The sequence below is a fragment of the Chroicocephalus ridibundus genome, chromosome 6, assembly GCF_963924245.1.
Source record: "Chroicocephalus ridibundus chromosome 6, bChrRid1.1, whole genome shotgun sequence".
Taxonomy (NCBI): domain Eukaryota; kingdom Metazoa; phylum Chordata; class Aves; order Charadriiformes; family Laridae; genus Chroicocephalus; species Chroicocephalus ridibundus.
In genome coordinates, this window is record NC_086289.1 from 40765238 (window position 1) to 40780442 (window position 15205).

At 48.4% G+C, this 15205-nt stretch overlaps 1 protein-coding gene across 2 annotated transcripts in view; it reads left to right on the forward strand.

Moving 5' to 3' along the window:
* The window catches only part of PAPSS2 (3'-phosphoadenosine 5'-phosphosulfate synthase 2), a 31662-nt gene that overhangs the window by 9869 nt on the left and 6588 nt on the right, over positions 1-15205 (forward strand). The window contains exons 1-7 of one of the 2 annotated variants that reach the window (XM_063340145.1): positions 3768-4000; positions 6352-6457; positions 8400-8635; positions 10588-10726; positions 10990-11108; positions 11219-11332; positions 11775-11886. In XM_063340145.1, coding sequence (XP_063196215.1) covers positions 3788-4000; positions 6352-6457; positions 8400-8635; positions 10588-10726; positions 10990-11108; positions 11219-11332; positions 11775-11886 — 1039 coding nt within the window. In that variant the 5' untranslated portion in view covers positions 3768-3787. Of the gene's footprint in view, positions 1-3767; positions 4001-6351; positions 6458-8399; positions 8636-10587; positions 10727-10989; positions 11109-11218; positions 11333-11774; positions 11887-15205 lie in introns of those variants that run through there. The other variant, XM_063340146.1, reaches the window with a different exon arrangement.

The window sequence follows — 15205 nt, forward strand, 5'->3', positions numbered from 1 at the left end:
GAGGAAGGGATGCCAAAAGTAACAAGCCTCAAAGGCGGAGGGTGCCAATGAGCAAGTCAGGTCTGCTGTGCTTTATTCAGAGCGCTGGATGAAGAAAGGGAGCCCAGTTCAGCATCCCGCCTGGTGCGAGGGAACGCCGGCGGCCCCAGCCCCGCAGCCTCTGCAGGGTATTTGGTAACACGTCACTGTCTTACTCAGCTAAGTCTCAAACAAAACCCCCACAATGTCATTTCTCCTCATGTACAAGTGGTGGGACAGGAGACGAGACCTGCATGCAGGAAAGAGGGGGGACGATGGCAAGGGAAGGAGGAAGGTGGGTGGTAGGGTAACACATCGGGTGCTTGAGAAGTCCCACTTCCCCGTCCGAACCTGCGAGGCAGGCTCTGTGTCATGATGGTGGGATCCTGGGAGATGAAACAGGCAAAACTTCCAGGGTAACTCCACCTTGGTGGGGTTTTTCCCTGGGAAAGAGTGGAACTGATTTTGAAGCATTTACTGCCTTAGTCCATTCAATGACTCAAACTCAAGTTTGGAAAAAGTCTATAGTTTTAGGGTTACAAGAGCTAAATCGGGACTTCAGAGACACTGAGGTTTCTCCATCGTTCTTCAATATGATCGTAATCAAACCTTTGCTTCCACAAGCAAAACCCCCCTCTTCCCTCTCTTCCTCCTTTTCTTTCGAGTATGATAGTTCTGCTTTTCTGCAGCAAATGACTCGTTTACAGGTTTTTCCCCCTTGTTGGTGATGGACACTTTATCTTCTCCCTGTCAGCTTGCCCGTTTGCAAGAGCAGCCATGGGAATTGCCCTGGTAGAAGAAAATTATTTCTTAAGGAAAAGTCCCACAAACTTAATTTTTGCGTGTCAAATTCAACTGATAGGATGAAAAATTACTTTTTTTTGTTCCCCCCTAAGATGGCAGGATTTGCGAGGCAATTTTAAACAATAAGTTAGATCAGTCTACGGAGGCTTAAGCAAGTGTTTGACTTCAAACTTGAAAGCTTGCTTGATCATTTTATCATTTTATAAGCCTGTTTTACCGTTTGCAAATCTGATCAGCTGAAAACATTTTGAAAGCCCCTATTTTTTTTTTCTTTTTCCTTTTTTTTTGTTTTTCTCCTAGGAGAGATGTCCAGGCTGCAGTACCAAAATAGGGTGTGTATTGAATGCTTGACTGGAAAAAAAAAAAAAAATCCTATTCCTAATGATGTGAGATAGCCCTATAAATAAAAATGCAGCTGGGGGAGTCCCGACCCTACCCTCGCTGTTGGGTCAGGGTTTCCCCGGGGCCGCGAGTGCTGCCAGCCACCAGTTGGCTGCTGACTGTGTTTGTTCGAGGCTGACCTTTCTGCTAAGTGAGCCGGCCGTGTGACTAACATGCCCTTAATAGCACTGCGCTACGAGAGCGTTTCTCCACTGGCACCGTTCTTGGGCTGATCTGTGCCGTGTTTTCAGGAGGGAGTCCCTCTCCGGGGCGGGATGTTGCTGCAGACCGCCACGAGCTGCGGCTCTGGGACCGTTTCCAGCACCCTGCCTGTGCCAGCTGCAGCGGGCAGACGTACTCTTGCAGCAGTGGAGAGGAACTAAGGGCATGATAAGGGCATCGGTTTAGACCTCATCAGCCTTCGCAATGACCAGCGCCACTTTATAATGACAAGTCTTTCCTCCCGCCACACTGGAGAGCTCTGTCTTCTGTGGATGGCTCAACAAGGGTTGGCCTGAGGGTGTTGTATGCGCTTAGGGGATCCCTTGAATGTCCTGCTCAGCTCCCATCTCACCTCCCTCATGTCCGCCCCTTGGCTGTGGCACGTGGCACTCGCACTTGGTTCTTGCCCAGGTCCTGTTCGTTATGCAGCCGTGCAGGTGCTGGCTAAAGAAGTGGGTATGTGGGGACAGGAGGAGATGCTGCCTTGTGTCCTAAGATCCAGAGTTTGTACATACTTGAATTTCTGGTGAAAGATGGCAAATCATCTGTTGTAACTCATTGGGATAACCCTGAATGTTGTTCGTGTAGTGCATTTTCTGTTAATTGTGCAGTGGTTCTGCTCCTAACAAATGTCAGCCGCTGTTGGGAGAGGTTCCCCAACAATGCAGGTCCCCCTGCGTTTAGCTCTCAGGTGAGAGAAGATGCTCTCTGATAACACCTCGGTGAGCAAGCACCACTGCTCTTTTTCAGGGCCAAATACTTAAGGAACAGCTGAGATTATGTTTTTAGATGCTGTGAGTTGAGCAGCAGTATCCCTCAGAGAAGAGGACACTGATTGTTCCTGATTTCCAACGGGTCCGTGCTTTGGTGGACTCTCTTGTCTCAGAGGACCCATCTCTTTATTCAGGAGGAGGACTTAGGAGAAGCCTCCTGCCTCTGCCTGCAACCTGGTTTCACAAAGCAGGGGGGCATCTTGTCCCGCCAGGGTGGTGACCAAAAAAGCTTGTTCCTTGTGGAAGCTGGGCCAGGAGACACTTGGCAGGTGGCTCAGTCGAGCCTCATCTTAAAGACACCTGAGATCTCATTGTCTCCCAATTTGTCAACCTCATGGAAAGATTCAGTAGAAGTGAAGGCCAAAAGCAGAGCTAGGACTTGGCTTCTCAGTCTGCTGGAGCCTCAGCGCAAGGTTTGGAGCCGTGTCTTTATTTTTTTTTTCTCATTTCCTGGATGAGGTAAGCCAGGGTGGGCTGAGGAATGAGATCACGCAGACGTGGCCAAACAGCAGATATCCAGGAAGAGGAGAGAGTGTGGCAATGTCCTGCTTAACCATCTGGCTGGCAGAGACTGCATGGCTTTTCTTTGGAAATGCTGCCGGGTCACTTGTTGGCTTGCTTGGAGCTTTGTTTGGGGCTAAATTATAGGTAGGAAGTTCCTCTCCCAGTCCTCGCTTCTTTGATCTAGACTGTTGCAAGAAATGCTTACCAGTGTCCCTAAATTGTTCCCGCCATGGGGCCCAACGTTCAGGCGTCAGTGTGTTGCAACGATGACTGGATTATAATCTTTTAAATGTGCTTGGTTTTTGATGACAAGGTTAAAACCATGACAATAAAATCAGCAGCAGAGCCCTGCATCTGATTAAACCCTGTCCACTGCTTATCTCTGCCTCCCAACGGTCTTGAAGTATACGCTCTTCCTGGATGAAATCTCTCCAGGGTTTGCTCTCGGGCCATTTATGCTTATTTTTGGCGGTGTCTTTGCTCCGTTTGTATGTGCTTCAGTTCTGGCTTCCCAAACCGTGTCCCAGCCGGTGGATGATTATGTGGGAAGTCGGTGTTTTCTGCTGAACTGCCTGTTCCTGGCCGAGCAAGCTGCCAGCCCAGCCATCCGCCATGTGCTCGTGTTTCTCTCTGCCTTTTTTTTTTTTTCTCTACTTTCGGCATAGCTGGCGACAAGAATTTGAGTCAGCGTGTGGCGGGCGATTGCGCAGGGTCAGGAAGAGTTTACTGGTAAGATCATCGACAGAGCAGAAAAATCGGAGGGATTTGGTACCCTCCAGAGCTCCTGGCAGGTAGGAGAGGTCTGACAGCATTGCTGAATTGCAAAAATGCCCTCAGTGATTCTTTCCCAGGCTCCAAAAGATGCCAGCATGCAAAATAAAAGCTCTGAGATGCACGCACAGTGCAGATTTACGGCACGGCAACATGTACTTTTAACGTAACAATCTCATTACGTTAGCCCTGTAGGAATGTGTTAGTTCCCGCGTCTTCCTGAGGCATGGATGTTATCATAGTTCATCTCCTGCGGGACAGATCCAGCAGATCAACATTGTGCAAAAGCAAGCGTGCGGCTGGAATCCCTACTGATGCAGAGGGCATGGAAGAGAGATTCGGAGCGTGCAGGTTTATTTCTCGCCGCAGAACTATCGGTCTTGCCTGCTGTGGTTTGCAAACAAATTGCAAAATACCTGCTTTGTGGTTTTTGGAGTGCTGCGCTTGAGGAGCGTGTAATCGCTGCGCCGGCATGGCAGCAGGGGAAGTTTCGCAGCAGGGCAACCTGTTGGGAACCTGTTGGGAAGGTGAGTTTGGGCACTTGCGCTTTGCTGAGGGTCCTTGGCCAGGTGAGGCACAACTTCAGAGCCGTGCCAGAGCTCAACCGGGAGTAAACACAGCAGAAACACACCCCTGGGAGAAGGGATTATTTTTGGCTGCTGGCTCTTCTGCATGTGCTTGCTGCCAAAGCCTGAACCCCTGAGGACAAGTGAAAATTAAACCACAGTGGTGCTGTCTCACCTTTGCAACCTCAAAAATGTTCAAACAGACTTTTGACAACCCCTGCAAAAAAAACCCCAAAACACGAAACCCAAATCTTGAGCTACTTATCTTTCATTTTCTGAGTCATCAGGATGTATTAGGCTCAGTCATTTTTTCAGGGTCAAATGTAGAGAGGTTTTGAGGCTTTGTTTCTGTTTTGCTGTGGTACCTGTGCTCTGGGTTTCAGGCAGCATCTCGTCCATCCCCTATGTTCCAACCCCCAAAGAATTGATTTTATCATTTGAAACAACTGTGTAAGGGAGAAGTGATGTCAGGGACCAGCTCTGGTGGCTGCGGCAATGAAAATGGGAAGTGAGATTCCTTGTAGCGAGAAGATGCGTTGCTGGAGGTGGTTGGGACAAGCTCTGAAAACCTTTTTAGCCCAGGACTTCCCGTCAGGTTGTATGGTGGTGGCACAGGGTGGGAACTGGTCACCTTGGGCCAGCTCCAGAGGCATTGCTTCTCCCTCCCGGACCTTCTTCCCGGGCAGTCTCACAGTCGTGGCACCGACGTTGAAGCTTGCAGAGAGTTAACCTTGCAGGAGAGATTTATGACCGCTGTTGTGATTATTTTGGACACAGATACTCTTACTGGTATGTTAAAATGTTCTGGAGCGGGGTAGCTGTTCAGCGTGTCCACAAGCAATTGCAGATGGCAAATTTGCAGGCGTAAAGAGGCTAATTTTGGAGCCTTTCACTAAAATTGATTTGAAAATGGGCATGAAATTCTGCATATAGTTATAAATTGCTGTGGTGGGAGACTGGTCTCTGCTGGGATGCTGGTCTCTCGGAAAGATTGCAATAAAAACAGGTGAGGAGAGGAGGGTATTTTTTCTCTTCTGATACAGAATAATTTTCACCCAGTTTTCTGTGCAGACAGAGCCCTCTGTTGCATACAAAATACCAAGGCTTTGCTGAATCATGTTAAAGTGTTAACGGCCCAGCAAGCAGAGGAAAAAAAAAAATCAGGCTATTTTGCTAACACGTTTAAAAGTGACATTTTAATTTATTGTTTCTCCCATTCCTCTTTTTTTTTTTTTTTTTTGCCTTGTCAAAATTTTTTTCTTGGACAAATGAAAGATGATCACTTCCCTGCTATGACTGCAGATGTAGAAATATTTATAGAACAAGATGTAAATCATGGGAAAGCCCAAACCCACTCTTGTAGTGATGATATCAAATGGATAAACCTGCGGTGGTGAAGAATCCAGCTGGGGAGGAAATATTTATATCTTCTCTCCCTCTGGAGACTTTTCCTTTGGCTGCCTCGGTTGGAAACGTAATCCTTGCAATTAATAAGGCCTTGTAGATATTTTATGTGCAAAAAGTCTTTGTCGAAGCACCGTTGCTGGAGCTGCAGGGCACAGACAGGTTGTTTTAGTCTGCATCCCAGCGGGGAGCAGGTCGATGTTAGGGACCACCGAAATGTGGGCGTCTGGCTCAGCATCGTGGCATCCCCTTGTTTGCACCGGCAAGCGCATGTGCACGTGTTAGGTGTCGTTTTCTCTGCCTCCCATCCCATCGTCTTTCCCAGCTGGGTCCTGGTCTCGCTCAGCTCAGCCCAGCCCTGTGACGTCGCTGTTTCTTGCCCCAACTGCAATTATTAGAAGCCATGTTATGTTAAACATGGCACGTAAATTAGCACTTTTAAGTTGCTTTTGTTTTGCAAGCGCAATTAAAATAATAGGCAAGTCTGCCTGTATTTTAAAAAGCCGAAGAGGCAGGGAGTGTGCTGCCTGTGTGGACTCCGTGTCCTCCCCTGCCTGCCTGCGGGTGTATCCGTCACCTGGCAGCACTCCTCCGGCAAAGCAAGTCACCTTCTGCCGCTGCCGGCAGCGACGCACACGAAGGCATTGCCACCAGGAGGGCTCTGAGCAGAGGCAAATACTGTCTTTAAAAAATGAGCCTGCGCTGTGCAGACAGAAATCCAGCTTGTGCCAAAGGCGACAATTTTCCTCACCGTTTTGTACCAAATTGCCAAAGTTTGCTGCAATGGCTCATGCAGATTTTTAACGAATTGGTGTTTCTCTCCCTTATATTAATGCCAGCCGAGGTTTTCTTTTGTACAGAGAGGAACGAGGTGACTAAAGTGTTTTGCTTTGCTTCGTTTTCATCAGGGATCGACCAATGTGGTTTACCAAGCCCACCATGTCAGCAGGAGTAAGCGAGGACAAGTTGTCGGTACCAGGGGTGGATTTCGAGGCTGCACGGTTTGGCTAACAGGTATTTTCATCTGGGCGTGAAAGCATGGCTTCACATGTGTAACCCACTTGCATACCCGAGCATGGCTCGGAGGTGGGGATTTGGGAGCCGCAGGAAACATCAGCATTCCTTGTGAACTGGGAATTGCAAAACATTTACACGTGGGAAACACCGACACGCGGTGCTGGCACAGCATGATATTCTCCCTGGCAGCAGCTGCCCATAACTAATGTTTTTATGAATTTCACAGCTGTTATCAGGCTCCTTTGAACACGTCAGAAGCCCTAAGGATCACACTTGTTGTTCCCAAGTGCGTGGCTGAGGAAGCCTTGGCTTAAATCCAGCCAGTCCTTGGCAGCGAAATGTGCCCGGAGTTGTCCAAAACAGCATGCGGATGTTTTCATTCTGGGTTGGTGGGGAGTTTATTGGGACACCTAAGTTTACCGCGTTTAAAGCGACCCCGTGAGCAGCACAACAAGGCAGTCATCTTGTCTGAAGAATAAATACTCCCAGACAGTGAGTTGCACTGGAAGCAATTCCTTGCACAGCCATTGCAGGTTGCTTACATTATTTCTCATTTTGTACACCTTCCAATGCATTGCCCCTCTCTTCTGCCTTGCAAGATAAACTCATTGTTTGGGGATTAGGGGCTGCTAGGAATTACAATTGCATTTATTTTGCTCCACTAATATTTACACAACTCTACCTTTTGCCGCTTGTACAGTTGTTTCTTTGCTGGTTAAATACTGGTATTTTCTTTGACTGCTGGAAGACGTTGAAAGACGTACCTTGGAACGGTTTGTAAAGGCGTTTTGGTTTGCCTTCATATCAGCTTATGTGCTAGATGTTGGATTAAATCACATTTCTGTTTTGTTCTCTTTAATTTCCGAAAGAAGGCCAATGCCTAGTCTGCTTTAATATCATTTCTGAAGCCAAAAAAACTCTCCAAGGCAATTTCCTTCTTTTTCGAGTATCACTCAAAAGATCCTGTGTCTGAAAGGTTTGAGCTTCTCTGGCTGATGATTGTTGTTTGAAAGAGACAGTGATCTCCTAACTTTCTATCAATTTAATTTTAAAAGACTATAATATGGAAGGCGTATCTCCATAGGAAATTCTCCAAGGCTAAGTGTTTCCTGAGACAGGTGTGGTGTTTGGAGGTGTTACCTCTCCTTAGTCAAGGTCTTCCTCCATCTTAAGGAGTTTTCAACACACGGATCCCCGCCCGAAGGGAAGGAGGAGTTTGGTGCTCCAGGTACACTGGCCACTTTCTGACACAGCCAGTAACAAGTGGTTTTTGCGCAAGTGGATGGAGCTGGGATAGGAAGCAGCCATCTCATTTTGGATTGTTGTCTTTCTGACTGATGACTCCAAGGATACGCGGGCAGCTGAAGATGTGCTGCTTGTCTACACAATAATCCTGCTCCTGTTTGCACGGATCTGTGGGTGCTGCTCCTGCCAAAGGTGGTGTCCGTGGATGCAGAGGGGCAATTACTGGTGGAGCCTGTCCCACCCTACACAGCTGTGGCAAGGACCTCTCTGTGGGTTCAGCCTGGGAGAGCAGATGGCTGTTCAGAGGGGGAACGGGAGGAGGAAGAGGAAGATGCTGAAAGACTTACAGGCAACAGCATTTTTTCAAGCTTCGCTTACTTACTGGTACCTATTTGTCCCACCATGGCCCAGCAAGAAGTACTTTTGCAACACTTCTGGGTTGAACCCCTCCAGATGTTGGGGTACAGCAGCTTTTCTCATGGCATTAATGCCACCCCGTCAATAAGAGGAGAGCTGGCCAGGGCTCTGTGGTGGTAACTGTGTGCTAAAAAGATTAATCCAGCTTCCCTACTTCATTCCTTCCTTAAAGCAACTTCAGATGGAAGGAGTTCCGTTGCTAGTGTTCCAGAAGGTATTGTTACCATTTTCACTCTTTTGACCTCAGACCTGAACCTCACTTTTCTGTCTCCAATAGGCCTTTCTGGAGCTGGCAAGACAACCATTGGTTTTGCTCTGGAAGAGTACTTGGTCTCTCATGGCATCCCTTGCTATTCCCTGGATGGTGATAATGTTCGGCATGGCTTGAATAAAAACCTGGGTTTCTCTGCTGGGGACCGTGAGGAGAACATCCGCCGCATCGCAGAGGTGGCCAGGCTGTTTGCTGATGCTGGGCTTGTCTGCATCACTAGTTTCATTTCTCCTTTCACAAAGGTAAACTCGCTGCATCATATTCTGCTCTTTTCTGGGCAGCCTTGATCTCATGATTGTTCTTAGGGAAGAGAGATTTATATAGAGCACTCTCTATATGCCATCAGACACTCTTTTTAACTTCTCTATTCTTTTTTTCACTACTGATACAGAGCTACATGCAATCAGTACAAGTTTCTGGAGGGCACTTTGATGTGATCTCTTTGAATATATTCAATACTACAAATTGATTAAAAGCTAAGAGGAGTTTAAAATCTCCTTACAGAGGCTCCTACTATTACAGAATCCTAGAACGGCAGGGGTTGGGAGGGACTTTCGGAGATCATCTAGTCCAACTGCCTGTCAAAGATGGTTCACCTAGAGCAGGATGGACAGGAACGCATCCAGGCGGGTTTTGATTATCTCTAGAGAAGGAGACTCCACAGCCTCTCCAGGCAGCCTGTGCCAGTGCTCTGCCACCCTCAAAGGAAAGAAGTTTTTCCTCATGTTCTGATGGAATTCCCTGTGTTCCAGTTTGTGCCCCCTGTCCTGTCACTGACTACTACTGAAAAGAGTCTGGCCCCATCCTCCTGACGCCCACCCTTTAGATATGGATAAGATCCTCTCTCAGTCTTCTCTTCTGCAGCCCCAGGTCTCTCAGCCTTTCCTCATCAGAGAGATGCTCCAGTCCCTTGATCATCTTTGTAGCCTTCACTGGACTCTCTCCAGTAGTTCCTTGTCCTTCTTGAACCGGGGAGCCCAGAACTGGACGCAGCACTGCAGATGTGGCCTCACCAGGGCAGAGCAGAGGGGGAGGGTGACCTCCCTCAACCTGCTGGCCACGCTTTTTTCAATGTCCCCCAGGAGACCATTGGCCTTCTTGGCCACAAGGGCACATTGCTGCCTCATGGTGTCCACCAGGACTCCCAGGTCTCTTTCCACCGAGCTGCTTTCCAGCAGGTCACCCCCAACCTGTCCTGGTGCAGGGGGTTATTCCTCCCCAGGTGCAGCACCCTACACTTGCCCTTGTTGAATTTCATAAGGTTTCTCTCCGCCCAACTCTCCAGCCTGTCCAGGTCTCTCTGTATGGCGGCACAGCCTTCCGGTGTGTCAGCCACCCCTCCCAGCTTTGTGTCACCAGCAAACGTGCTGAGGGGGCACTCTGTGCCCTCACCCAGGTCACTGATGAATATGTTGAACAAGACCGGACCCAGTACTGACCCCTGGGGAACACCGCTAGTTACAGGCCTCCAACTGGACTCTGCGCTGCTGATCAGAACCCTCTGAGCTCTGCCATTCACCCAGTTCTCCACCCACCCCACTGTCCCCTCCTCTAACCCACACTTCCTAAGCTTACCTATGAGGATGTTTTGGGAGACAGTGTCAGAAGCCTTGCTGAAGTCGGGGTAGACGACATCCACTGTTCTCCCCTCGTCCACCCAGCCAGTCATGCCGTCATAGAAGGCTATCAGGTTGGTCAAGCATGACCAATTATTAACTCATTAGGAGGCAGAAAAGAGGCATAGAAACAGTAGCCTGTCTGTGCTATCGCTACTCTCTTTGAAGAAGTATTGAGTGTGTTTTTATGCTTCCTGAGAATACCAGGTAGCTGCCATTATCAAGCCAGTGCAAGCAGTGCCTTTTTTTGATGTAGGGCAGATAATTTTTCACATTCTGAAGTTCTGCTGTCCTGAAGAAGTCCTGAAGCTGTCCTTGTCCATCAAGAGGAGATCTTCTTGATGTTTCAGATGGAAAGAGCTGAAAACAGATCAAAGTTGTAGATTTTTTTTTTTTTTAAGCATCTTTAAAGAAAAGGGGGGAAGGGAGATGAAAAATCCTTATTAGAATTAGTGTAAATTTAATAAATGTACGCCAGAGATGAATTTACCCGTGTGGAATTCCAGGGCATGCCATGTAGTAGGAAGGCACTTGCTGCAATTTGGACACATACGATTTTCCTGTCTTTCTTCTAACAGGATCGTCAAAATGCACGGAAAATTCATGAGGCAGCTGGACTTCCTTTCTTTGAAATCTTTGTAGATGCTCCTCTAAATATTTGTGAAAGCAGAGATGTGAAGGGCCTGTACAAAAAGGCAAGAGCTGGAGAGATCAAAGGTATGGAAGAGCGAGCTCTTATTTTGCCTTTTGCTTTCCAAAGCTTTGGACAGCCTGTCGTTGCAGCTCTGCACGGAGAGGTGGGTTACTAAAGGCTCTTTGTAGTGCACAAGAGTATCCTGTTTTCCTAATTCTGCTGTCACGAGTGTCACTTGCAGTACCCAGTATGGTTGAACGCTGCCTGGTTGTTTGTACAGCTTTGTTGGCTCTAGGGCACCAAGTATTATATTCAATAAATTTATTTTGGGTTTAATTGTCCGTAGGATTCACGGGGATTGACTCAGAGTATGAGAAGCCCAAATCTCCTGAACTAGTGTTGAAAACGAACATTGCGTCGGTGTCTGAATGTATCCAGCAGGTTGTGGAGCTCCTCCAAGCACAAGTAGGTCATTTTCATGCCAGCTTGTAAACCTGCTGTTGGATACTGAGGTTTTGGTGTGCATTTAAAAACCAGCACGTTACTTAAAATCGCTGTCTGTCTCTCTCTTTCAGAACATTGTGCCTCGTGGCTCAGTTAAGGACGTTCTTGAGCTGTTTGTACCTGAAAATAAACTCCAGAGTGCCCGAGCTGAAGCAGAGACGCTGCCATCCATAGAGATCACTAAGGTATTGCCACGCGTGGATGCTGCGCTGTCCTTCACTCCTTTTTTAGCTGTTCGGAGGGTAGAAGCTTTGACGGGGATGTTGCTAGGGGGGGCTCTGTTCCTCTGATGGCTGTGTCCTTTTGGGGCTGTGGTTTATGGCAAGCTGAAGTGTGGGCCTGATCCTCAGCCATTTTCTGCCGTGTCTCCGCCCTGTGCTGTAGCGAGCCAGGGCCGTCAGTCTCCTCCGTTTGTAGGTACAGCCCCGCAAGCTGTTGTGCTATCAAAGTACATGAGTCTGGCTTAAAAAAAAATAACCAAACCAACCCTGCCATGGCTTTCTTCCCCTTTATCCATGTCCTGTACTTGGAGCAAAACCAGCGAGAGCGCTGTTGCAGCAGAGGGAAGGAAAAGCAACCTCTGAGCGTGACCTGGTGACAGGAGTGCCGTTTGGGTTTGTTTTGCAGCTGGATCTGCAGTGGGTGCAGGTGCTGAGCGAAGGCTGGGCCACTCCGCTGACCGGCTTCATGCGCGAGGCGGAGTACTTGCACGTGATCCATTTTGGCACCCTGCTGAATGGTACGAATCCCCACGCTTTGCGTTAACGCTGGCTGGCAAAGCCGCTGCGGGACCTGATGCTTACCCCGCGGTGTCTCGGCAGGCAGCCGCACGGAAAAGCTCAACGCTGGGCCGTGTTGTCCTTCTTTCCTCTCGCGCGTGAAATGCGAGGGCTCGTGAAGGGCCGCGGGGGGCCTGGAAGCTGTGCTCCGAAATGCACCCGGGGGTACGGAAGGTGACAAAGTTCACTGTGCTGTGGCTGGGGCCCTGGCTCGCAGCTTTCGCGTCTTGCCTATCAAACATTCCAGCAGCCATTGTGTAGCTCTTTTCATGCTCGGTTATACCAGGGTAAATAAAGATGCGAACTCAAAGCCAAGTAAGCAGGGAGGCTGCCAGGCTGAGCTCGAGGTGGGAGGAGAAGGCAGCTGTTCCTCGGAAACAGGAGTAGAAACCATTTTCACTTTTTCTTTTCCTGCTTATCCATTACTGTAACTTGAAATAAATCAGATTTACGTATTCATTAGCAACATGTTAGAGGTGCTTCACCCCTGGAAGAGTCAAAGAGCGTTCAGGCAGTGATTGTCTACAGCTGAGGCCGGGGCGGTAGGTATTTATGTCCGGTTTCTCAGCTGTAGATACCGTCGCTGTGACTTTACAGGCACACAGGGCTCTCACTTTGGGTTTTGTAGACCCGCTAGCGATTTCTGGCCTTGGGGATTTGGGGTCTTGGTGAGCGAGTCCCTTTGAGCCTTGCCCTCCTGCACAGGGCAGGGACTGCTGTTATTAGGGTTTGGGCACTGTGCAGCAGCTGCAAAGCTGAGGACTGCTCTCTTTGGGCTGGAGGAGTGTCTGTGTGGGGCCTTCTGCTTTCAGACACATCATAGCCTTTTACATCCCACCTAGTGTGTAAACAGTGTTCAAAAGCACATGTCCTCGTTATCAGACCCTGATCTGCGGTGTTTGAGCTGCCTGTTGTGCCTGAGGAGGTTGCAGAGGTGCTCCGTACTGACCGCGTTGCTCCAGAGCTCTGCACTTAGCACTGGAGGCTCGTCTCATAGAGCATCTGGTTTTGGGGCATCACTGAGCACAGCTCCTCTGGCGTCCACAGGCATATGGTCAGGATTTTTAGAGCTCCGCAGGGTCAAGGACAAAGCCCAGGACACTTGCTTTTAGCGGGGGATGAACTCTCCAGAGCCAAGGTCTTTGCAGTAGAGGGCATCAACGTCAGTCCCCAGTCTACCTTGTCTCCACAGAGGTCTCCAGACTCAACGTCTTGAGTGTTCAGGCCCACAGGGTGACATCTCGGCAGGAAGGAGAACATCCCCGGTTTGCTCGGATGAGCTTTAGGAAATAGTGGAGGGTTTCCATCTCGTGGTGCCGAGGCCAGAGTGCGTGTTGTCAAAGAGAGGTTTGAGGCTGGTCTTTCCAGAGTCATCGGTCCAGCCCTTTTGCTCTGCGGTGCAGGTGATGTTTTTGGCAGCTCTAGCTGTGCCTGGAAGGGCGGCGATCCATTTTGGTGGACTTGCGCAAGTTAGCGCTCTGCCAGCTCGGACTTCGAGCAGTACGTCCCACCTTAATACTACCAGCGGTTGGGTGGTTGATGTGCTTTGTGTAGGGGCACAATGGCCACCGGGAAAAAAGGTTGATCTACCCGCGGTAAGGGCAGCAGGAGTGCCGCAGGATCTCCAGCGCTCTGCCCTCTGCACCACCCACGCGTGCCTCTGCCGGGGCTGGGTCCCAGCCAGCGCGACCCTCACCCACCCACTGGTGAGCACTGGAGATGCTGGGGCAGTGCCGTGGAGGACTGCAGCCACCACGGCAGCAGGCGCCCGGCCTGCCCTTAGGCGGTGCTTGCCAGAGGTTTTAAATGAGCGGCTTTGTTTCTTGAAGTGGCTACTGTAACTGATGCCTGTGAGTGTTAATTATCTTAATTGTGTTTGTATTCTCCCAGGAAGGAATCCCTCTGTAGCCGGTATGTATATAACTGTTCCCTAGGTTGTACGGAAATTACTGCAATTAGACTTTTTGTCTTATAATTTTTAAGATTTAAAAAAAAAAATTAAAAAATAAATTATTAAGACCAGACACGACTGCGGCCTGTTTATGATTCAGCCAGTTATAAAGTGGCGTGAAGCACCCTGTGTCCTACCAACCGGTCTGCACAAAAATCCCTGTCGTGTAATTTTGTAATTACCTTCACTGGAGTGATTTTTTTTCTTTTTTTTTTTTCTTTTTTTTTTTTTTTAAAAAAAAAACCTCTGCGTCTTGGGTTTGCAAATAGACTGTGGAGATCCTCAGCTTCAGCATCATTTGTTGGTTTCATAATCCAGCTTTTTCCACGATGACTTTATTGACTGATCACCATTGAATATAATTTAAATGTATGAAGTTGATGTTGATTGGATTCCATGTGACTACAGTTATGATTATTCATGAACGTGCTTGAAAATTGCTGTCTGGCAGACGGATGATACCTAGTCGTAAATTAAAAGGAAATGCAAACATTTTTCATAAAGATTTTTTTAAAAAAATCTACATCGTAGTCAAAATCCTCAAATTAAGACTCTCAAGGGTCCGAAATTATTTCAGTCAGATCAGAACAAATTGAATCAGTGATTTGCTCCTTCTTGTTTGTGAATGGAAACCCATGGGAGAGACAAATTCATCTGTGTTAGCACTGGGATATCGAAGGAGAAATGGGAGGACCTTAGTGGAGTTGGGGATGAAACCAACGTGACTTCAAGGTGTTTATAGACAACACTGGAATTAGAAACTACCCATGCAAACGTAGACTTGCTGTATGCACACAGAAGTAGATTAAAAATGGATTCTGCAGAGACAGAAAGGAAGAGGAGCGGCAGTATAGAGACAAGAAACAAAGCAAAGCGTGATGGTGTTTTCCCTGTTGGAAGAGGCAGGTCAGGAGGTGTGCGGAGAGTGAGATGCCCCGGGGAACACCAAGCTGGAGCTCTCTTAATAGAGGTTGTTGTCCTGGCGGAGGAGGTAGGGGTTATAATCCAGGGTTGCATTTTCCGAGTACGTTTAGATTTTTCAAGGAGACTTTACAACAGGCGACTGGAGAAGAACCAAAACCTTTCCAGGGAGATAGAGTCCAGAAAGTAATGAAATGCTCCAGGTGTTTTTGAGACATCTCTGGTCCAAAGATAAGGAGCTTTTGTGTTCCACTAACATCATTATTTATTAGCAGTGCAGAAAAAAATGGGGCAGTGAATAGAGTTACATCGTTGATGGTGAGTCCCCGATCTAGTCCCAGAAAATCTGGCTCTTCAAAGGGGGAGTGTGTGCCTCTGAAAACCTCTGTTTGCTCGGTGCCCAAGAC